Source organism: Pleurodeles waltl, chromosome 2_2 (assembly GCF_031143425.1).
Source record: "Pleurodeles waltl isolate 20211129_DDA chromosome 2_2, aPleWal1.hap1.20221129, whole genome shotgun sequence".
Lineage (NCBI taxonomy): Eukaryota > Metazoa > Chordata > Amphibia > Caudata > Salamandridae > Pleurodeles > Pleurodeles waltl.
This window is the reverse complement of record NC_090439.1, coordinates 1201201695-1201226527: the sequence shown is the minus strand read 5'-3', so window position 1 is coordinate 1201226527 and position 24833 is coordinate 1201201695. Positions and strand designations below refer to the sequence as shown.

Genomic DNA, 24833 nt, shown 5'->3' with positions numbered 1-24833 from the left:
TTTTGGGCTTGTTTGGGCTTGTCTGGGCTTGTCTGGGCTTGTTTGGGCTTGCTTGGGCATCTTGGCTTCTCCTCTTCCGAAAGGCCCCGCCCCCCTCCCTCCTCCTCGGAGCTCTTCCTGCTCCTGACTCCTGCTGCCCCCGCACTCCCATTGGAGGTTTCCCTCCCTCCTCCCAGCTGCCACTCCCTCCCACTATCCTCTTATGGTGGCTGCAGTGCGGACGGGCCGCTGGCGCGCCAAAGGCAATCCCTTCTGCGCCCATCCACGCCAAGACCGCGCCCAGCGCCAGACCCCATGGCCAACATGCCTCCCGTGCCACCGAACACCTTTACACTGCCAACAAACTCCACGCCTTCAATCAGGACGCTCCTCCATCTGCTTCCAGTCCACCCCGACGCACACCAAAGGACCCTTCTCCTGCAAAGCCTGCAATTTCACCTGCAATCTAACCTCCAAACTCCAAATCAAAACAGAAAACCACCTAAGATGCATCCTACTTAACACCCGCTCCGTCCACAAACATGTACTTGAACTCTGGGACCTCCTGACCACATACTCGCCCAACATCGCATTCTTCACCGAAACCCGGATGAATTTGGCCTCGGAACCAGACGTAGCCATAGCCGTACCAGAAAACTACAAGATCACCAGAGGAGACCGAATCAACAGACCAGGAGGACGAATCGCCATAGTCCACAAAAACACCATAAGAGTCTCCACCAACTCCCACAACACCATCAACTCCGCCGAGCACCTCCACTTCAAAATCCACATCAACGCCAACAACACACTCAGAGGAACACTGGTCTACAAACCCCCTGGACCCAGACCGCAGTTCTGCGACGACATCGCCGACGCCATCTGTAGGAGGCTGGACTGGCTTGTAGTGAGTACCAAGGGGTACTGGCACCTTGCACCAGGCCCAGTTATCCCTTATTAGTGTATAGGGTGTCTAGCAGCTTAGGCTGATAGATAATGGTAGCTTAGCAGAGCAGCTCAGGCTGAACTAGGAGACGTGTGAAGCTACTACAGTACCACTTAGTGTCATATGCACAATATCATAAGAAAACACAATACACAGTTATACTAAAAATAAAGGTACTTTATTTTTATGACAATATGCCAAAGTATCTTAGAGTGTACCCTCAGTGAGAGGATAGGAAATATACACAAGATATATATACACAATAGCAAAAATATGCAGTATAGTCTTAGAAAACAGTGCAAACAATGTAGAGTTACAATAGGATGCAATGGGGAAACATAGGGATAGGGGCAACACAAACCATATACTCCAAAAGTGGAATGCGAACCACGAATGGACCCCAAACCTATGTGACCTTGTAGAGGGTCGCTGGGACTATTAGAAAATAGTGAGAGTTAGAAAAATAACCCTCCCCAAGACCCTGAAAAGTGAGTGCAAAGTGCACTAAAGTTCCCCTAAGGACAAAATAGTTGTGTTAGAGGGAAAATGCAAGGAAAACACAAATCAGCAATGCAACAACGATGGATTCCTGACTGAGGGTACCTGTGGAACAAGGGGACCAAGTCCAAAAGTCACAAGCAGCTCGGAGATGGGCAGATGCCCAAGAAATGCCAGCGGTTGGTGCAAAGAAGCTCTTACTAGGCTGAAGAACTGTGAATACTGCAGGAACGACAAGGGCTAGAGACTTCCCCTTTGGAAGATGGATCCCCCACGCCTTGGAAAGTCGTGCAGAAGTGTTTTCCCGCCGGATGGACGCCAACAAGCCTTGCTACACGCAAATCGTGCGTTTGGCGTTTTTGGACGCTGCTGGGGCCCAGGAGGGACCAGGAGGTCACAAATTGGACTTGCAGAGAGAGGGGACGTCGAGCAAGACAAAGAGCCCTCACTGAAGCAGGTAGCACCCGGAGAAGTGCCAGAAACAGGCACTATGAGGATGCGTGAAACGGTGCTCGCCGAAGTTGCACAAAGGAGTCCCACGTCGCCGGAGACCAACTTAGAAAGTCGTGCAATGCAGGTTAGAGTGCCGTGGACCCAGGCTTGGCTGTGCACGAAGGATTTCCGCCGGAAGTGCACAGGGGCCGGAGTAGCTTGCAAAGTCGCGGTTCCCAGCAATGCAGCCCAGCGAGGTGAGGCAAGGACATACCTCCACCAAACTTGGGCTGAAGAGTCACTGGACTGTGGGGGTCACTTGGACGGTGTCGCTGGATTCGAGGGACCTCGCTCGTCGTGCTGAGAGGAGACCCAAGGGACCGGTAATGCAGCTTTTTGGTGCCTGCGGTTGCAGGGGGAAGATTCCGTCGACCCACGAGAGATTTCTTCGGAGCTTCTGGTGCAGAGAGGAGGCAGACTACCCCCACAGCATGCACAAGCAGGAAAACAGTCGAGAAGGCGGCAGGATCAGCGTTACAGAGTTGCAGTAGTCGTCTTTGCTACTATGTTGCAGGTTTCCAGGCTTCCAGCGCGGTCAGCGGTCGATTCCTTATCAGAAGGTGAAGAGGGAGATGCAGAGGAACTCGGCTGAGCTCATGCGTTCGTTATCTAAAGTTTCCCCAGAGACAGAGACCCTAAATAGCCAGAAAAGAGGGTTTGGCTACCTAGGAGAGAGGAAAGGCTACTAACACCTGAAGGAGCCTATCAGCAGGAGTCTCTGACGTCACCTGGTGGCACTGGCCACTCAGAGCAGTCCAGTGTGCCAGCAGCACCTCTGTTTCCAAGATGGCAGAGGTCTGGAGCACACTGGAGGAGCTCTGGACACCTCCCAGGGGAGGTGCAGGTCAGGGGAGTGGTCACTCCCCTTTCCTTTGTCCAGTTTCGCGCCAGAGCAGGGGCTAAGGGGTCCCTGAACCGGTGTAGACTGGCTTATGCAGAATTGGGCACATCTGTGCCCAACAAAGCATTTCCAGAGGCTGGGGGAGGCTACTCCTCCCCTGCCTTCACACCATTTTCCAAAGGGAGAGGGTGTCACACCCTCTCTCAGAGGAAGTTCTTTGTTCTGCGATCCTGGGCCAGGCCTGGCTGGACCCCAGGAGGGCAGATGCCTGTCTGAGGGGTTGGCAGCAGCAGCAGCTGCAGTGAAACCCCAGGAAGGGCAGTTTGGCAGTACCAGGGTCTGTGCTACAGACCACTGGGATCATGGGATTGTGCCAACTATGCCCGGATGGCATAGAGGGGGCAATTCCATGATCATAGACATGTTACATGGCCATATTCGGAGTTATCATTGTGAAGCTACATATAGGTAGTGACCTATATGTAGTGCACGCGTGTAATGGTGTCCCCGCACTCACAAAGTTCAGTGAATTGGCTCTGAACAATGTGGGGGCACCTTGGCTAGTGCCAGGGTGCCCACACACTAAGTAACTTTGCACCTAACCTTTACCAGGTAAAGGTTAGACATATAGGTGACTTATAAGTTACTTAAGTGCAGTGTAAAATGGCTGTGAAATAACGTGGACGTTATTTCACTCAGGCTGCAGTGGCAGGCCTGTGTAAGAATTGTCAGAGCTCCCTATGGGTGGCAAAAGAAATGCTGCAGCCCATAGGGATCTCCTGGAACCCCAATACCCTGGGTACCTCAGTACCATATACTAGGGAATTATAAGGGTGTTCCAGTAAGCCAATGTAAATTGGTAAAAATGGTCACTAGCCTGTCAGTGACAATTTGGAAGTAATGAGAGAGCATAACCACTGAGGTTCTGGTTAGCAGAGCCTCAGTGAGACAGTTAGGCACCACACAGGGAACACATACATGCACACCTATGAGCACTGGGGTCCTGTGTGACAGGGTCCCAGTGACACATACATATAGGCCACAAACCTATGAGCACTGGGGTCCTGACCAGCAGGATCCCAGTGACACATAACAACCATACTGAAAACATGGTGTTTTCACTATGAGCACTGAGGCCTGGCTATCAGGTTCCCAGTGAGACAGTGAAAACAGTGACAAACACCCTGACATACACTCACAAACAGGCCAAAAGTGGGGGTAACAAGGCTAGAAAGAGGCTACCTTCTCACACAACCCCCCCCAAACGAAGGACAATAAGGCTAACCTTGGCCAGTTGAGACTTTATTGTCTAAGTGGTGATAAGTAGAGAGTAGCTCTGCAATAGACTGGTTACTCCCTTTATCATCCACTATATGGTTACTTCCCTGTGGGGATGTAAACCACCCTGTTTGAAGTTTTTTAGCTAAGCAACAATGTGAAGATGTATTTTCAGAGTTTCTATCAGTAAGTTTTAGTTTAGAGCAGTGGGAATTGTCCACTGAACCTATTTGTAGTGATGGAAATGCCAGACAGGGATGCTGTCTCAATAAAGCCATAGCTGGGCAAAAACTTTGTCCATTTGGCTGGAAGAGAGAACAGGGATGCTGTTTCTCTTGAGTCGGAGCAGGGCAGGGATGCTGTCCTATGAGCTCCACACTAGGGCAGGGATGCTGTCCTAAGTGTTGTGAGGCAGTGCAGGGTTTCTGCACTAAAGTTTCTCTGGGAGGGTTGGAGGGATGCTCCATGTTAACTAAAATGGTGCTATTTTTGTCACCAATGTTAGTTATCCCACAGAGAGGTACTTCTACCTCAGGGAGTCCAGCTTTGCCAGCTGATGATTCCCTTGGAACAGGTGCCACCCCAGGAGAGGTTTCTCCCACCACAGGAATGGTATCCTGAATGGTAGGGTGGTTAGGGGATACTGTGATACCCTTTTTACCTGTTGATGGAGAGGGATCCTGAGTTTTCAGGCCTTCTCTCCTTTGCTTTTTCATTTCAGTAGAAATGAGAGGGAACAATTCCTCAGGGATGCCCAGCATGGCTGCATGGGCATAAAACTCTACATCATCCCAACCTGAGGCCTCTAGGTCATTACCTAAGAGACAGTCTACAGGTAAGCTAGGTGATACCACCACCTGCTTAGGGCCAGTAACTCCACCCCAACTAAACTGAATTATAGCTAAGGGAAGAAACTTAGTGGAGTTATGGACATCAATAATCTTATACTGTTGTCCAATGATGTGTTGTTCAGGGGGCACTAGGTTTTCAGTCACCAAAGTGAAACTGGCACCTGTGTCCCTGTAGGCCAAGGCCTCAACACCATTTATTGAAACTGTCTGCCTGTACTTATCCATTGTAAGGGGACAAGCAGCCAGTGTGGCAAGGCCAATGCCACTAGGTGTGACAGAAACTGTCTTGGGACTGATTACATCAGTTTCCACTATGGACCCATAAGTGAACCCAACTACACCCTTTGCTTGACTGTTGCCAGCAGTCCCACCACTAGTACCACTACTGCTAGGGGCACTAGAGCTTGATGTATTAGTGGTGGTAGGCTCAGGGGGTTTACCTGGACAGGACTTATCCCCTGGCCTATGGCCTCTGTTTTTACACACAAAGCACCAAGGCTTTTTAATGTGTGCAGGTTGGGAAGAAGAGGAAGAATTTGTTTTATCCCCACCCTCTGAAGAGTGTTTAAGATTTGAAGTGGGATCTTTGGTTTTACCCTTATCCCCATGCTTATCTTGAGATTTTTCACCATCTTTCTTCTTATTGCCATCTTTGTCACCCCCTGTATGAACTTTTCTGTTCACCCTTGTTCTGACCCATTTGTCTGCCTTCTTTCCCAATTCTTGGGGAGAGGTCAGATCAGAGTCTACCAGGTACTGGTGCAACAAATCAGACACACAATTATTAAGTATATGCTCTCTCAGGATTGTGTTATACAGGCTTTCATAATCAGTAACTTTACTGCCATGTAACCACCCCTCCAAGGCCTTCACTGAATGGTCAATGAAATCAACCCAGTCTTGTGAAGACTCCTTTTTGGTCTCTCTGAACTTTATCCTGTACTGTTCAGTGGTTAAGCCATAACCATCCAGGAGTGCATTCTTAAGAACTGTAAAATTATTGGCATCACTTTCTTTCACAGTAAGGAGTCTATCCCTACCCTTTCCACTAAATGATAGCCATAGGATAGCAGCCCACTGCTTTTGAGGGACATCCTGTACAGCACAGGCCCTCTCAAGTGCAGCAAACCACTTGTTAATGTCATCCCCCTCCTTATAAGGGGGAACTATCTTGTGCAGATTCCTGGAATCATGCTCTTTTGCAGGATGACTATGGGGAATACTGCTGCTGCCACCATGGGTATCTAAACCCATCTTCTGTCTTTCCCTCTCTATTTCTAAAGACTGTCTATCCAAATCCAGCTGTTGCTTCTTGAGCTTCAGTCTGGTTTGCTCCACTCTCAATCTATTGAGCTCCCTTTCTAACAATCTGTCATCAGGGTGGGTGGGAGGGACATTTCTAGATACAGAGGTATGATGGGAATGAACAGAAGGAGACCTGTCCCTTACAAGGGGCACCCTAACAGCTTGGCTACCAGCATAATGTGAGAGCACATCATCAGTATGATGTGATTCAACCTCTGTACCAACTATGCTAGACTGTCTAGTAATGGGCAGGCTGAGAAGTTTCTTTCCTGAACCTTTTCCTGGGGGAGTCCCTGGATCAGATTGAGAACCATTAGCTACTTTTTCTTCAGATTGGGCACTTATGGCCTTATCCTGTACTCTAAGCATATTAATTAACAGTTCTAAGGAAGGATTCTTCCCCACACTCAAACCTCTCTCAATGCAGAGACTCCTTGCTCCTTTCCAGCTAAGGTGATCATATGCAAGTTTGGACAGTTCAACTTTTTGGCCTGTGTCAGACATTTTTAGAGAGAGTTAAAGTGATAGACAAAGAGAAAAAAGTTTCCAGAACTTTTTGGAAAGACAGAAAAAAACCTTTTAAACTTTTAAGAACTTTTTGAAAGTTTAGAAGTACTTTTCAGCACTTAGAAAAGAGTGAAAAGGGGAAATGCAAATTTTTTTGGCTATGTGTATATACACTGACCTTGTTTTGTATATTTTTCTCTTATGAAAAGTACAATGACAAGAGTGGTAAGTAGTCTCAAAGCACTTATCCCACCGCTGCACAACCAATGTAGGAGGCTGGACTGGCTTGTAGTGAGTACCAAGGGGTACTGGCACCTTGCACCAGGCCCAGTTATCCCTTATTAGTGTATAGGGTGTCTAGCAGCTTAGGCTGATAGATAATGGTAGCTTAGCAGAGCAGCTCAGGCTGAACTAGGAGACGTGTGAAGCTACTACAGTACCACTTAGTGTCATATGCACAATATCATAAGAAAACACAATACACAGTTATACTAAAAATAAAGGTACTTTATTTTTATGACAATATGCCAAAGTATCTTAGAGTGTACCCTCAGTGAGAGGATAGGAAATATACACAAGATATATATACACAATAGCAAAAATATGCAGTATAGTCTTAGAAAACAGTGCAAACAATGTATAGTTACAATAGGATGCAATGGGGAAACATAGGGATAGGGGCAACACAAACCATATACTCCAAAAGTGGAATGCGAACCACGAATGGACCCCAAACCTATGTGACCTTGTAGAGGGTCGCTGGGACTATTAGAAAATAGTGAGAGTTAGAAAAATAACCCTCCCCAAGACCCTGAAAAGTGAGTGCAAAGTGCACTAAAGTTCCCCTAAGGACAAAATAGTTGTGTTAGAGGGAAAATGCAAGGAAAACACAAATCAGCAATGCAACAACGATGGATTCCTGACTGAGGGTACCTGTGGAACAAGGGGACCAAGTCCAAAAGTCACAAGCAGCTCGGAGATGGGCAGATGCCCAAGAAATGCCAGCGGTTGGTGCAAAGAAGCTCTTACTAGGCTGAAGAACTGTGAATACTGCAGGAACGACAAGGGCTAGAGACTTCCCCTTTGGAGGATGGATCCCCCACGCCTTGGAGAGTCGTGCAGAAGTGTTTTCCCGCCGGATGGACGCCAACAAGCCTTGCTACACGCAAATCGTGCGTTTGGCGTTTTTGGACGCTGCTGGGGCCCAGGAGGGACCAGGAGGTCACGAATTGGACCTGCAGAGAGAGGGGACGTCGAGCAAGACAAAGAGCCCTCAATGAAGCAAGTAGCACCCGGAGAAGTGCCAGAAACAGGCACTACGAGGATGCGTGAAACGGTGCTCGCCGAAGTTGCACAAAGGAGTCCCACGTCGCCGGAGACCAACTTAGAAAGTCGTGCAATGCAGGTTAGAGTACCGTGGACCCAGGCTTGGCTGTGCACAAAGGATTTCCGCCGGAAGTGCACAGGGGCCGGAGTAGCTTGCAAAGTCGCGGTTCCCAGCAATGCAGCCCAGCGAGGTGAGGCAAGGACTTACCTCCACCAAACTTGGGCTGAAGAGTCACTGGACTGTGGGGGTCACTTGGACGGTGTCGTTGGATTCGAGGGACCTCGCTCGTCGTGCTGAGAGGAGACCCAAGGGACCGGTAATGCAGCTTTTTGGTGCCTGCGGTTGCAGGGGGAAGATTCCGTCGACCCACGGGAGATTTCTTCGGAGCTTCTGGTGCAGAGAGGAGGCAGACTACCCCCACAGCATGCACAAGCAGGAAAACAGTCGAGAAGGCGGCAGGATCAGCGTTACAGAGTTGCAGTAGTCGTCTTTGCTACTATGTTGCAGGTTTGCAGGCTTCCAGCGCGGTCAGCGGTCGATTCCTTATCAGAAGGTGAAGAGGGAGATGCAGAGGAACTCGGCTGAGCTCATGCATTCGTTATCTAAAGTTTCCCCAGAGACAGAGACCCTAAATAGCCAGAAAAGAGGGTTTGGCTACCTAGGAGAGAGGAAAGGCTACTAACACCTGAAGGAGCCTATCAGCAGGAGTCTCTGACGTCACCTGGTGGCACTGGCCACTCAGAGCAGTCCAGTGTGCCAGCAGCACCTCTGTTTCCAAGATGGCAGAGGTCTGGAGCACACTGGAGGAGCTCTGGACACCTCCCAGGGGAGGTGCAGGTCAGGGGAGTGGTCACTCCCCTTTCCTTTGTCCAGTTTCGCGCCAGAGCAGGGGTAAGGGGTCCCTGAACCGGTGTAGACTGGCTTATGCAGAATTGGGCACATCTGTGCCCAACAAAGCATTTCCAGAGGCTGGGGGAGGCTACTCCTCCCCTGCCTTCACACCATTTTCCAAAGGGAGAGGGTGTCACTCCCTCTCTCATAGGAAGTTCTTTGTTCTGCGATCCTGGGCCAGGCCTGGCTGGACCCCAGGAGGGCAGATGCCTGTCTGAGGGGTTGGCAGCAGCAGCAGCTGCAGTGAAACCCCAGGAAGGGCAGTTTGGCAGTACCAGGGTCTGTGCTACAGACCACTGGGATCATGGGATTGTGCCAACTATGCCCGGATGGCATAGAGGGGGCAATTCCATGATCATAGACATGTTACATGGCCATATTCGGAGTTATCATTGTGAAGCTACATATAGGTAGTGACCTATATGTAGTGCACGCGTGTAATGGTGTCCCCGCACTCACAAAGTTCAGTGAATTGGCTCTGAACAATGTGGGGGCACCTTGGCTAGTGCCAGGGTGCCCACACACTAAGTAACTTTGCACCTAACCTTTACCAGGTAAAGGTTAGACATATAGGTGACTTATAAGTTACTTAAGTGCAGTGTAAAATGGCTGTGAAATAACGTGGACGTTATTTCACTCAGGCTGCAGTGGCAGGCCTGTGTAAGAATTGTCAGAGCTCCCTATGGGTGGCAAAAGAAATGCTGCAGCCCATAGGGATCTCCTGGAACCCCAATACCCTGGGTACCTCAGTACCATATACTAGGGAATTATAAGGGTGTTCTAGTAAGCCAATGTAAATTGGTAAAAATGGTCACTAGCCTGTCAGTGACAATTTGGAAGTAATGAGAGAGCATAACCACTGAGGTTCTGGTTAGCAGAGCCTCAGTGAGACAGTTAGGCACCACACAGGGAACACATACATGCACACCTATGAGCACTGGGGTCCTGTGTTACAGGGTCCCAGTGACACATACATATAGGCCACAAACCTATGAGCACTGGGGTCCTGACCAGCAGGATCCCAGTGACACATAACAACCATACTGAAAACATGGTGTTTTCACTATGAGCACTGAGGCCTGGCTATCAGGTTCCCAGTGAGACAGTGAAAACAGTGACAAACACCCTGACATACACTCACAAACAGGCCAAAAGTGGGGGTAACAAGGCTAGAAAGAGGCTACCTTCTCACACCATCAGCTCCCAAGCCCTCGCCTCAACAGACTACATCCTCCTCAGTGACCTAAACTTACACCTGGAAAATAACAACGATATCAACACCACCAACCTAATCGACAACCTCGACAACTTAGGCCTCAAGCAACTCGTCACTACACCCACCCACTCCGCAGGCCACACACTCGACCCCATCTTCCCAGCCAGCAACCACGTCTCTTTCAGCCACACCACCGGACTCAGCTGGACAGCCCACCGCTGCATCCACTTCTCCTACCAGAAACCAATCACTCACCACCACCGCACACAACCCCCCCGACGCAACTGGAGCAAAATATCAACGGATCAACTGATCTCCACTCTCGCCTGGGCCCCATCCCTTGGGACCCGGGACCCCGGACCCCATCACAGCCACCACCAACCTGCATCGCTGGATAGAAGATTGCGCCAACACCCTCGCACCGCTCAAAAAAAACCCAAAACACCTCCCACAGAATCAAGGCCAGCTGGTTCACCCCAGAACTACAGGAATCCAAACGGCTATGTCGCAGAATGGAAAAAACCTGGCACCGTGACCTTACCAACTCCAACCACATCGCTTTCAAGGATGCCCTACGCAAACATCACCAACTGATCCGCACCACCTAAAGGACTCACTTCAAAAAACGCATCAACATCAACGCTCATAACGGTAAAGAGCTCTTCGGCATCGTCAATGAGCTCTCCACCCCCAGGACCTGCTTCAATGAACCCCCGCCATCACAGGAGTTCTGCAAGTCACCGGCAACCCACTTCCGTCGAAAGATAGAAGAAATACATAATAGCTTCAATCCCCAGACCTACCAGCTGACTACAAACACCCAAGAACCCTACTCTCCAATGAACACCCACCTCCTCCACACCTGGATCCACTTCAACATAGAGGACACCGCCACCACCATGGCCTCCATCGACTCTGGATCACCATCGGACCCCTGCCCAAACCATATCTTCAATAAGGCTAACATTATCATCGCCCCCCACCTCTGGAAAACCATCAACAGCTCCTTCGAGTCAGCCACCTTCCCAGAAATATGGAAGCACACAGAAATGAACGCCCTGCTGAAGAAACCAAAGGTAGACCCAGATGACCCCATGAACTACAGGCCGATCACCCTCCTCCCCTTCCCAGTCAAGGTCATCGAAAACATTGTAAACAGCCAACTATCCCGGTTCCTGGAAGACAGCAAGGTACTCGACACCTCCCAATCCGGATTCTGCAGAAACCACAGCACGGAGACTGCACTCATTGCTGCCACAGACGACATTAGGACCATGCTCGATGAAGGAGAAACAGCAGCACTCATCCTCCTGGACCTCTCTGCAGCTTTCAACATGGTATGTCATCAAACTCTCCGCACACGCCTCCACAACGCTGGAATCCGCGACAAGGCACTTGACTGGATCTCGTCATTTCTCTCAGGCATAACCCAGAGAGTCCGCCTCCCACCATTCCTGTCAAAAGCCTCCAGAATCATCTGTGGCGTTCCCCAAGGATCTTTGCTCAGCCCCATGCTCTTCAACGTTTACATGGCCCCCCTAGCAAACATTGCACAAACCCACCACATCAACAAAGTTTCCTACGCAGATGACACTGAGCTCATCATCTCCCTCACGAAAGACCCTACAACTGCAAATAACAACCTCCACAACGGACTTCACGCCTGTAGGAAAGTACCATCTTGCCTGGCATGTTACCCCCTTATTTCACTGTATATATATTGTTTTAGTGTATGTGTCACCGGGACCCTGCCAGCCAGGGCCCCAGTGCTCATAAGTGTGCCCTGCATGTGTTCCCTGTGTGATGACTAACTGTCTCACTGAGGCTCTGCTAACCAGAACCTCAGTGGTTATGCTCTCTCTCCTTTCCAACCTGTCACTAACAGGCTAGTGACCAATTTCACCAATTCACATTGGCATACTTGAACACCCTTATAATTCCCTAGTATATGGTACTGAGGTACCCAGGGTATTGGGGTTCCAGGAGATCCCTATGGGCTGCAGCATTTCTTTTGCCACCCATAGGGAGCTCTGACAATTCTTACACAGGCCTGCCACTGCAGCCTGAGTTAAATAACGTCCACGTTATTTCACAGCCATTTACCACTGCACTTAAGTAACTTATAAGTCACCTATATGTCTAACCTTCACCTGGTGAAGGTTGGGTGCAAAGTTACTTAGTGTGTGGGCACCCTGGCACTAGCCAAGGTGCCCCCACATCGTTCAGGGCAAATTCCCCGGAGTTTGTGAGTGCGGGGACACCATTACACGCGTGCACTATGCATAGGTCACTACCTATGTATAGCGTCACAATGGTAACTCCGAACATGGCCATGTAACATTTCTAAGATCATGGAATTGTCACCCCAATGCCATTCTGGCATTGGGGAAACAATTCAACGATCCCCTGGGTCTCTAGCACAGAACCTGGATACTGCCAAACTGCCTTTCCCGGGGTTTCACTGCAGCTGCTGCTGCTGCAAACCCCTCAGACAGGTTTATGCCCTCCTGGGGTCCAGCCAGGCCTGGCCCAGGAAGGCAGAACAAAGGACTTCCTCAGAGAGAGGTTGTTACACCCTCTCCCTTTGGAAAAAGGTGTCAGGGCTGGGGAGGAGCAGCCTCCCCCAGCCTCTGGAAATGCATTGATAGGCACAGATGGTGCCCATCTCTGCATAAGCCAGTCTACACCGGTTCAGGGATCCCCCAGCCCTGCTCTGGTGCGAAACTGGACAAAGGAAAGGGGAGTGACCACTCCCCAGACCTGCACCTCCCAGTGGAGGTGCCCAGAGCTTGTCCAGCGTGCCCCAGACCTCTGCCATCTTGGATTCAGAGGTGTTCTGGCACACTGGACTGCTCTGAGTGGCCAGGGCCAGCAGGTGCTGTCAGAGAGTCCTTCTGATAGGCTCTTACCTTTCTTACTAGCCTATCCTTCTTCCTAGGAAGCCAAACCTCCTTTTCTGGCTATTTAGAGTCTCTGCTTTGGGGAATTCTTCAGATACCAAATGCAAGAGCTCACCAGAGTTCCTCTGCATCTCCCTCTTCACCTTCTGCCAAAGGATCGATCGCTGACTGCTCAGAACGCCTGCAAAACCGCAACAAAGTAGCAAAGACGACAACTGCAACCTTGTATCGCTTCATCCTGCCGGCTTTCTCGCCTGTTTCCTGGTGGTGCATGCTCTGGGAGTAGCCTGCCTCCTTCTTGCACCAGGAGCTCTGAAGAAATCTCCCGTGGGTCGACGGAATCTTCCCCCTGTAACCGCAGGCAACAAAAGACTGCATCACCGGTCCTCTGGGTCCCCTCTCAGCATGACAAGCGTGGTCCCTGGAACTCAGCAACTCTGTCCAAGTGACTCCCACAGTCCAGTGACTCTTCAGTCCAAGTTTGGTGAAGGTAAGTCCTTGCCTCCCCACGCTAGACTGCATTGCTGGGTACTCTGTGATTTGCAGCTGCTCTGGCTCCTGTGCACTCTTCCAGGATTTCCTTTGTGCACAGCCAAGCCTGGGTCCCCGACACTCTAACCTGCAGTGCACAACCTCCTGAGTTGTCCTCTGGCGTCGTCGGACTCCCTTTTCTGACTTCGGGTGGATTCCAGTTCACTCTTCTTCCAAGTGCCTGTTCAGGTACTTCTGTGGGTGCTGCCTGCTTCTGTGAGAGCTCCCTGACTTGTTGGGCGTGCCCTCTGTCTCCTCATCCAAGTGGCGACCTCCTGGTCCCTTCTGGGCCACAGCAGCATCCAAAAACCCTTACTGCGACCCTTGCAGCTAGCAAGGCTTGTTTGTGGTCTTTCTACGTGGGAACACCTCTGCAAGCTTTCTCACGACGTGGGACATCCATCCTCCAAAGGGGAAGTTCCTAGTCCTCTTCGTTCTTGCAGAATCCACAGCTTCTACCATCCAGTGGCAGCTTCTTTGCATCCCCAGCTGGCATTTCCTGGGCATCTGCCCAATATCGACTTTGTCGCGACTCTTAGACTTGGTCCCCTTGTTCCACAGGTACTCTCGTCCGGAAATCCACCTTTGTTGCATTGCTGGTGTTGGTCTTCCTTGCAAAATTCCCCTATCACGACTTCTGTGCTCTCTCTGGAACTTAGGTGTATTTTACACCTACTTTTCAGGGTCTTGGGGTGGGCTATTTTTCTAACCCTCACTGTATTCTACAAGCTCACATAGGTTTGGGGTCCATTCATGGTTCGCATTCCACTTTTGGAGTATATGGTTTGTGTTGCCCCTATACCTATGTGCTCCTATTGCAATCTACTGTAACTTTACATTGCTAGAATTACTTAATTTTGCTAATACTGCATATTTTTGGTATTGTGTACATATATCTTGTGTATATTTGGCATCCTCATACTGAGGGTACTCACTGAGATACTTTTGGAATATTGTCATAAAAATAAAGTACCTTTATTTTTAGTATATCTGTGTATTGTGTTTTCTTATGATATTGTGCATATGACACCAGTGGTATAGTAGGAGCTTTGCATGTCTCCTAGTTCCGCCTAAGCTGCTCTCCTATAGCTACCTTCTGTCAGCCTAAGCTGCTAGAAACACCTCTTCTACACTAATAAGGGATAACTGGACCTGGCACAGAGTGTAAGTACCCCTTGGTACCCACTACAAGCCAGGCCAGCCTCCAACAATAGGTAGTGACCTATGTATAGTGCACGCGTGAAATGGTGTCCCGCACTCACAAAGTCCGGGGAATTTGCCCTGAACGATGTGGGGGCACCTTGGCTAGTGCTTTGGCCAGTTGAGACTTTATTGTCTAAGTGGTGATAAGTAGAGAGTAGCTCTGCAATAGACTGGTTACTCCCTTTATCATCCACTATATGGTTACTTCCCTGTTTGAAGTTTTTTGGCTAAGCAACAATGTGAAGATATATTTTCAGAGTTTATATCAGTAAGGTTTAGTTTAGAGCAGTGGGAATTGTCCACCGGACCCCTTTCTAGTGATGAGAATACCAGACAGGGAAGCTGTCTCAGTAAAGCCATAGCTGGGCAAAAACTTTGTCCATATGGCTGGAAGAGAGAACAGGGATGCTGTTTCTCTTGACTTGGAGCAGGGATGCTGTCCTATGAGCTCCACACTAGGGCAGGGTTGCTGTCCTAAGTGTTGTGAGGCAGTGCAGGGTTTCTGCACTAAAGTTTCTCTGGGAGGGTTGGAGGGATGCTCCATGTTAACTAAAATGGTGCTCTTTTTCTCACCAATGTTAGTTATCCCACAGAGAGGTACTTCCACCTCAGGGAGTACAGCTATACCAGCTGATGATTCCCTTGGAACAGGTGCCACCCCAGTTTCTCCCACCACAGGAATGGTATCCAGAATGGCAGGGTGGTTAGGGGATACTGTGATACCCTTTTTACCTGTTGTTGGAGAGGGATCCTGAGTTTTCAGGCCTTCTCTCCTTTGCTTTTTCATTTCAGTAGAAATGAGAGGGAACAATTCCTCAGGGATACCCAGCATGGCTGCATAGGTATAAAACTCTACATCAGCCCAACCTGAGGCCTCTAGGTCATTACCTAAGAGACAGTCTACAGGTAAGCTAGGTGACACTACTACCTGCTTAGGGCCAGTAACTCCACCCCAACTTAGTTGAACTATAGCTAAGGGAAGAAACTTAGTGGAGTTATGGACATCAATAATCTTATACTGTTGTCCAATGATGTGTTGTTCAGGAGCCACTAGGTTTTCAGTCACCAAAGTGATACTGGCACCTGTGTCCTTGTAGGCCTGGGCCTCAACACCATTTATTGAAACTGTCTGCCTGTACTTATCCATTGTAAGGGAACAAGCAGCCAGTGTGGCAAGGCCAATGCCACGAGGTGTGACAGAAACTGTCTTGGGACTGATTATGTGAGAAAGTAGCCTCTTTCTAGCCTTGTTACCCCCCCTTTTGGCCTGTTTGTGAGTGTATGTCAGGGTGTTTTCACTGTCTCACTGGGATCCTGCTAGCCAGGGCCCAGTGCTCATAGTGAAAACCCTATGTTTTCAGTATGTTTGTTATGTGTCACTGGGACCCTGCTAGCCAGGACCCCAGTGCTCATAAGTTTGTGACCTATATGTATGTGTTCCCTGAGTGATGCCTAACTGTCTCACTGAGGCTCTGCTAACCAGAACCTCAGTGGTTATGCTCTCTCATTTCTTTCCAAATTGTCACTAACAGGCTATTGACCAATTTCACCAATTTACATTGGCATACTGGAACACCCTTATAATTCCCTAGTATATGGTACTGAGGTACCCAGGGTATTGGGGTTCCAGGAGATCCCTATGGGCTGCAGCATTTCTTTTGCCACCCATAGGGAGCTCTGACAATTCTTACACAGGCCTGCAATTGCAGCCTGAGTGAAATAACGTCCACGTTATTTCACAGCCATTTACCACTGCACTTAAGTAACTTATAAGTCACCTATATGTCTAACCTTCACCTGGTGAAGGTTGGGTGCAAAGTTACTTAGTGTGTGGGCACCCTGGCACTAGCCAAGGTGCCCCCACATCGTTCAGGGCAAATTCCCCGGAGTTTGTGAGTGCGGGGACACCATTACACGCGTGCACTATGCATAGGTCACTACCTATGTATAGCGTCACAATGGTAACTCCGAACATGGCCATGTAACATGTCTAAGATCATGGAATTGTCACCCCAATGCCATTCTGGCATTGGGGAGACAATTCCATGATCCCCCGAGTCTCTAGCACAGACCCGGGTACTGCCAAACTACCTTTCCCTGGGTTTCACTGCAGCTGCTGCTGCTGCCAACCCCTCAGACAGGTTTCTGCCCTCCTGGGGTCCAGCCAGGCTTGGCCCAGGAAGGCAGAACAAAGGACTTCCTCAGAGAGAGGGTGTGACACCCTCTCCCTTTGGAAAAAGGTGTCAGGGCTGGGGAGGAGTAGCCTCCCACAGCCTCTGGAAATGCTTTGATTGGCACAGATGGTGCCCATCTCTGCATAAGCCTGTCTACACCGGTTCAGGGATCCCCCAGCCCTGCTCTGGTGTGAAACTGGACAAATGAAAGGGGAGTGACCACTCCCCTGACCTGCACCTCCCCTGGGAGGTGCCCAGAGCTCCTCCAGTGTGCTCCAGACCTCTGCCATCTTGGAAACAGAGGTGCTGCTGGCACACTGGACTGCTCTGAGTGGTCAGTGCCAGCAGGTGACGTCAGAGACTCCTTCTGATAGGCTCCTACAGGTGTTGCTAGCCTATTCTCTCTCCTAAGTAGCCAAACCTCCTTTTCTGTCTATTTAGGGTCTCTGCTTTGGGGAATTCTTTAGATAACGAATGCAAGAGCTCATCAGAGTTCCTCTGCATCTCTCTCTTCACCTTCTGCCAAGGAATCGACCGCTGACTGCTCTGGAAGCCTGCAAAACTGCAACAAAGTAGCTAAGACGACTACTGCAACCTTGTATCGCTGATCCGGCCGCCTTCTCTACTGTTTTCCTGGTGGTGCATGCTGTGGGGGTAGTCTGCCTCCTCTCTGCACTAGAAGCTCTGAAGAAATCTCCCGTGGGTCGACGGAATCTTCCCCCTGCAACCGCAGGCACCAAAAGACTGTATCACCAGTCCTCTGGGTCTCCTCTCAGAACTATGAGCGAGGTCCCTGGAACTCAGCAACTCTGTCCAAGTGACTCCCACAGTCCAGTGACTCTTCAGTCCAAGTTTGGTGGAGGTAAGTCCTTGCCTCCCCACGCTAGACTGCATTGCTGGGTACCGCGTGATTTGCAGCTGCTCCGGCTCCTGTGCACTCTTCCAGGATTTCCTTTGTGCACAGCCAAGCCTGGGTCCCGGCACTCTAACCTGCAGTGCACGACTTTCTGAGTTGTCCTCCGGCGTCGTGGGACCTTCCTTTGTGACTTCGGGTGAGCTCCAGTTCACTCCTCTTCGTAGTGCCTGTTCTGGCACTTCTGTGGGAGCTGCTTGTTTCTGAGTGGGCTCTTTGTCTTGCTAGATGCCCCCTCTGTCTCCTCACACAATTGGCGACATCCTGGTTCCTCCTGGGCCACAGCAGCATCCAAAAACCCTAACTGCGACCCTTGCAGCTAGCAAGGCTTGTTTGCAGTCTTTCTGCATGGAAATACCTCTGCAAGCTTCTTCACCATGTGGGACATGCCTCCTCAAAAGGGGACATTCCTAGTCCTCTTCGTTCTTGCAGAATCCTCAGCTTCTACCATCCAGTGGCAGCTTCTTTGCTCCCACAGATGGCATTTCCTGGGCATCTGCCCACTCCTGACTTGATTGTGACTCTTGGACTTGGTTCCCTTGTTCCACAGGTACTCTCATCAGGAAATCCATTGTTGTTGCATTGCTGGTGTTGGTCTTCCTTGCAGAATTCCCCTATCACTACTTCCGTGCTTTTTGGGGAACTTAGGTGCACTTTAAACCTACTTTTCAGGGTCTTTGGGTGGGCTATTTTTCTAACCCTCACTGTTTTCTTACAGTCCCAGCAACCCTCTACAAGGTCACATAGGTTTGGGGTCCATTCGTGGTCCGCATTCCACTTTTGGAGTATATGGTTTGTGTTGCCCCTATCCCTATGTGTCCCCATTGCATCCTATTGTAACTATACATTGTATGCACTGTTTTCTATTACTATACTGCATATTTTTGGTATTGTGTACATATATCTTGTGTATATTTGCTATCCTCATACTGAGGGTACTCACTGAGATACTTTTGGCATATTGACATAAAAATAAAGTACCTTTATTTTTAGTATATCTGTGTATTGTGTTTTCTTATGATATTGTGCATATGACACCAGTGGTATAGTAGGAGCTTTACACGCCTCCTAGTTCAGCCTAAGCTGCTCTGCTAAGCTACCTTTTCTATCAGCCTAAGCTGCTAGACACCTCTTCTACACTAATAAGGGATAACTGGACCTGGTGCAGAGTGTAAGTACCCCTTGGTACCACTACAAACCAGTCCAGCCTCCTACATTGGTTGTGCAGCGGTGGGATAAGTACTTGCAACTACTTACCACTTTGTCATTTTGTACTTTTTATAAGAGAAAAATATACAAAACAAGTTCAGTGTATGTACACCTAACCAAAAAGTTTTGCTTTTCTTCTCTTACTCCTTTGCTAAGTGCTGAAAAGTACCTCTAAACTTTCAAAAAGTTCTTAAAAAGTTGAAAACGTTTTTTTTCCCTGTTCCTTGAAAAGTCCTGAAACCTTTTCTTTCTTTTTCGGTCCCTTAAACCTTTTCTATCATGTCTGCTACAGGTCAAACTCTGGATCTGACCAGAACTGCTCATGACCACCTTAGCTGGAAAGGAGCAAGGAGTCTCTCCATTGAAAGAGGTTTAGGGGTAGGGAAGAATCCCTCAAGAGAATTGTTAGTTAATATGCTCATTGAACAGGATAAGACCATAGTTGGCACCTCTGGTGAGAGATTGGCTGATGGTTCTCACTCTGATTCTGGGGTAGCCCCAGTAAAAGAGCCAGAAGGGAACCTTCCCAACCTGCCCCTTAGCAGGCCACCTAGAAAGGCTGGAACTGATGTGAGTTCTCATCATAATATAGAGGTTACTCCTGTCGCGTGGGCTCTCATTATCCTAAATGAGACTACTGGATTTCTAGGCAGCAGGATCGATCACGGTGTGGGGGACTGAGTCTGACCCACGTGGAAGGAACTCTGACACCCTAAATCCGGTTTTTGCTCCGGCTAACTAGCAGTGCCTCATTTCTCCCAAAGGGAAGAGATGATTGGGCAGCCGAGCGCATGACATCTTCGGAACTTCTCAGGGAAGTCGTGGTCACTCAGATCCAAACCAACTCTCTCATTTACAGTATCATCTCATATACAAATGACAAAGGCAATATAAGTTTTATATAATGTTTTAATAAAACGACTGCATTTTAGATAATAAGGCGTGAGCCGCAATAACCAGAACCATACAACACAGTAGGATTGAAATAGTCACCAGGAGAGTAAAACATAAGAGCAATGCTATCATGGTGTTTAATAGTTTCCACTGTCCCTCTGCTAGTTCTATTTCGAGCACAGCATGTTAAGCTTCTAACTTGCCTTTCTGAATCCATGAGGAGACATCAGCCCTCATACCTGAGCAAAGGCCTGTGATCTTGGTTCAGCATCCGCAACGAGGCAGTCAGCGTCTAGTTGTGATTCCCTGGTCAGAATCTCCCTCTCTCGTGTATTGGGAAAAGGAAGTGTTTTTAGAACTAACATGTCAGCGTGATCACAAAATGTCCCTACGCAGAAATGCCAAAGACTAAACTCCTACCACGTCTATCAGCAATGTACCAGACTGTATACTTGACTGAAGCACAGAGTAAACAAGAATGTTATATGGAGAACTCCAGTGCTGAAGTAGGCTAAACAGTGTGATATGAAATATAAAACAAGACCGTAGAACTGGCTATTTGAAAAATAACAGTACGAAGCTGAATAACAAGCATTTAGAGCAAAGTGCACAGAGGCTCTAAGCTGCGAGCAAATTAATAAAATACATCCAGGGCAAAGTGCACAAAGGCCTAAAGCCTGAAGCTAATGCGCAAAGGATATGTAAAACTGACCACACTACACTCCTTTAGGCCAGGTTGTTAGAGTGCCATCTGTTAGGGACAGGTCTCCCTCTGTTCATTCACACCATTCTTCTGTGTCAAGGCATGCCCAACCCACCCACCCTGAAGACAGAGGGGGTCATTCTGACCCTGGCGGCCGGTGACCGCCAGGGTCACCGACCACGGGAGCACCGCCAACAGGCTGGCGGTGCTCCCGAGGGCATTCTGACCGCGGCGGTTCAGCCGCGGCCAGAAAGGGTAAACCGGCGGTCTCCCGCCGGTTTACCACTGCCCTTGTGAATCCTCCATGGCTGCGGAGCGCGCTCCGCAGCCATGGGGATTCTGACACCCCCTACCGCCATCCTGTTCCTGGCGGGTCTCCCGCCAGGAACAGGATGGCGGTAGGGGGTGCCGCGGGGCCCCTGGGGGCCCCTGCAGTGCCCATGCCTGTGGCATGGGCACTGCAGGGGCCCTCGTAAGAGGGCCCCGCAAAGTATTTCAGTGTCTGCTAAGCAGACACTGAAATACGCGACGGGTGCAACTGCACCCGTCGCACCCCTGAAACTACGCCGGCTCAATTCTGAGCCGGCGTCCTCGTTGCAGGGGCATTTCCTCTGGGCCGGCGGGCGCTCTTTTGGAGAGCGCCCGCCGGCCCAGAGGAAATGTCTGAATGGCCACCGCGGTCTTTTGACCGCGGTGCGGTCATTCAGCGGCGGTACCTTGGCGGACGGCCTCCGCCGTCCGCCAAGGTCAAAATGACCCCCAGAGTGTTAGAAAGGGAACTCAATAGATTAAGAGTGGAAGAGTCCAGGCTGAAGCTCAAGAAGCAACAGCTGGACCTAGACAGGGAAGCTTTTGACTTAGAAAAAGAAAGACAGAGGTTGGGGTTTGGACCCCATGGTGGCAGCAGCAGTATTACAGATAGAACTCCTGTAAAAGAGCATGATTCTAGGAATCTGCACAAGATAGTTCCCCCTTACAAGGAGGGGGGTGACATTAACAAGTGGTTGGCTGCACTTGAGAGGGCCTGTGTTGTACAGGGGGTCCCTCAAATGTTAGTGGGCTGCTATCCTATGGCTATCTTTCAGTGGAAAGGGTAGGGATAGGCTCCTTACTGTGAAGGAAAGTGATGCCAATAATTTTACAGTTCTTAAGAATGCACTCCTAGATGGTTGTGGCTCAACCACTGAACAGTACAGGATCAAGTTCAGAGAAACCAAAAAGGAGTCTTCACAAGACTGGGTAGACTTTGTTGACCATTCAGTGAAGGCCTTGGATGGGTGGTTACATGGCAGTAAAGTTTCTGAGTATAAAAGACTGTATAACTTAATCCTGAGAGAGCATATTCTTAATAATTGTGTGTCTGATTTGTTGCACCAGTATCTAGTGGACTCAGATCTGACCTCTCCCCAAGAATTGGAAAAGAAGGCAGACAAATGGGTCAGAACAAGGGTGAACAGAAAAGTTCATACAGGGGGTGACAAGGATGGCAAGAAGAAAGATGGTGAGAAATCTCAAGATAAGCATGGGGATAAGGGTAAAACCAAAGATCCTTCTTCAAATCTTAAACACTCTTCAGGAAGTGGGGATAAAACAAATTCTTCCTCTTCTTCTCAACCCACACACATTAAAAAGCCTTGGTGCTTTGTGTGTAGAAACAGAGGCCATAGGCCAGGGGATAAGTCCTGTCCAGGTAAACCCCCTGAGCCTACCACCACTAATACATCAAGCTCTAGTGCACCTAGCAGTAGTGGTACTAGTGGTGGGACTGCTGGCAACAGTCAAGCAAAGGGTGTAGTTGGGTTCACTTATGGGTCCATCATAGAAACTGGGGTAGTCAGTCCCAGGACAGTTTCTGTCACACCTAGTGGCATTGGCCTTGCCACACTGGCTGCTTGTCCCCTTACAATGGATAAGTACAGGCAGACAGTTTCAATAAATTGTGTTGAGGCCCAGGCCTACAGGGACACAGGTGCCAGTATAACTTTGGTGACTGAAAACCTAGTGGCTCCTGAACAACACATCATTGGACAACAGTATAAGATTATTGATGTCCATAACTCCACTAAGTTTCTTCCCTTAGCTATAGTTCAACTTAGTTGGGGTGGAGTTACTGGCCCTAAGCAGGTGGTAGTGTCACCTCGCTTACCTGTAGACTGTCTCTTACGTAATGACCTAGAGGCCTCAGGTTGGGCTGATGTAGAGTTTTATACCCATGCAGCCATGCTGGGTATCCCTGAGGAATTGTTCCCTCTCATTTCTACTGAAATGAAAAAGCAAAGGAGAGAAGGCCTGAAAACTCAGGATCCCTCTCCAACAACAGGTAACAAGGTCCAGTTATCCCTTATTAGTGTAGAAGAGGTGTCTAGCAGCTTAGGCTGATAGAAAAGGCAGCTTAGCAGAGCAGCTTAGGCTGAACTAGGAGACGAGTGAAGCTCCTACAGTACCACTAGTGTCACTTGCACAATATCATAAGAAAACACAATACACAGATATACTAAAAATAAAGGTACTTTATTTTTATGACAATATGCCAAAAGTATCTCAGTGAGTACCCTCAGTATGAGGATAGCAAATATACACAAGATATATGTACACAATACCAAAAATATGCAGTAATAGCAACAGAAAGCAATGCAAGCAATGTACAGTCACAATAGATTGCAATGAGAGCACATAGGGATAGGGGCAACACAAACCATATACTCTAGAAGTGGAATGCGAACCACAAATGGACCCCAAACCTATGTGACCTTGTAGAGGGTCGCTGGGACTGTAAGAAAACAGTGAGGGTTAGAAAAATAGCCCACCCCAAGACCCTGAAAAGTGGGTGCAAAGTGCACCTAAGTTCCCCAGAGAGCACAGAAGTCGTGATAGGGGAATTCTGCAAGGAAGACCAACACCAGCAATGCAACAACGATGGACTTCCTGATGAGAGTACCTGTGAAACAAGGGGACCAAGTCCAAAAGTCACGATCAAGTCGGGAGTGAGCAGATGCCCAGGAAATGCCAGCTATGGGTGAAAAGAAGCTGCCACTGGATGGTAGAATCTGTGTATTCTGCAAGAACGAAGAGGACTAGGAACTTCCCCTTTGGGGGATGGATGTCCCACGTCGTGAAGAAGCTTGCAGAGTTGTTTCCGTACAGAAAGACTGCAAACAAGGCTTGCTAGCTGCAAGGGTCGCAGTTAGGGTTTTTGGATGCTGCTGTGGCCCAGGAGGGACCAGGATGTCACCAATTGCGTGAGGAGACAGAGGGGGCATCTAGCAAGACAAAGAGCCCACTCAGAAACAAGCAGCTCCCACAGAAGTGCCAGAACAGGCACTACGAAGAGGAGTGAACTGGAGCTCACCCGAAGTCACAAAGGAAGGTCCCACGACGCCGGAGGACAACTCAGAAAGTCGTGCACTGCAGGTTAGAGTGCCGGGACCCAGGCTTGGCTGTGCACAAAGGAAATCCTGGAAGAGTGCACAGGAGCCGGAGCAGCTGCAAATCACGCGGTACCCAGCAATGCAGTCTAGCATGGGGAGGCAAGGACTTACCTCCACCAAACTTGGACTGAAGAGTCACTGGACTGTGGGAGTCACTTCGACAGAGTTGCTGAGTTCCAGGGACCTTGCTCGTCGTGCTGAGAGGGGACCCAGAGGACCGGTGATGCAGTCTTTTGGTGCCTGTGGTTGCAGCAGGAGGATTCCGTCGTCCCACGGGAGATTTCTTCAGAGCTTCTAGTGCAGAGAGGAGGCAGACTACCCCCACAGCATGCACCACCAAGAAAACAGTCGAGAAGACGGCCGGATCAGCGTTACAAGGTCGCAGTAGTCGTCTTTGCTACTTTGTTGCAGTCTTGCAGGCTTCCAGCGCGGTCAGCAGTCGATTCCTTGGCAGAAGGTGAAGAGAGAGATGCAGAGGAACTCAGATGAGCTCTTGCATTCGTTATCTAAAGTTTCCCCAGAGACAGAGACCCTAAATAGCCAGAAAAGAGGGTTTGGCTACCTAGGAGAGAGGATAGGCTAGCAACACCTAAAGGAGCCTATCAGAAGGAGTCTCTGACGTCACCTGGTGGCACTGGCCACTCAGAGCAGTCCAGTGTGCCAGCAGCACCTCTGTTTCCAAGATGGCAGAGGTCTGGAGCACACTGGAGGAGCTCGGGGCACCTCCCAGGGGAGGTGCAGGTCAGG

At 49.4% G+C, this 24833-nt stretch overlaps 1 protein-coding gene across 1 annotated transcript in view; it reads left to right on the top strand.

The window, feature by feature from the left end:
* The first annotated feature begins 11180 nt into the window (after nt 1-11180).
* Nucleotides 11181-24833, top strand: part of LOC138279475 (axoneme-associated protein mst101(2)-like) — a 190352-nt gene continuing 176699 nt past the window's right edge. Inside the window, exon 1 of the mRNA XM_069219406.1 lies at nt 11181-11321. Within this exon, the coding sequence (XP_069075507.1) occupies nt 11181-11321 (141 nt within the window). The remainder of the gene's footprint in view (nt 11322-24833) is intronic.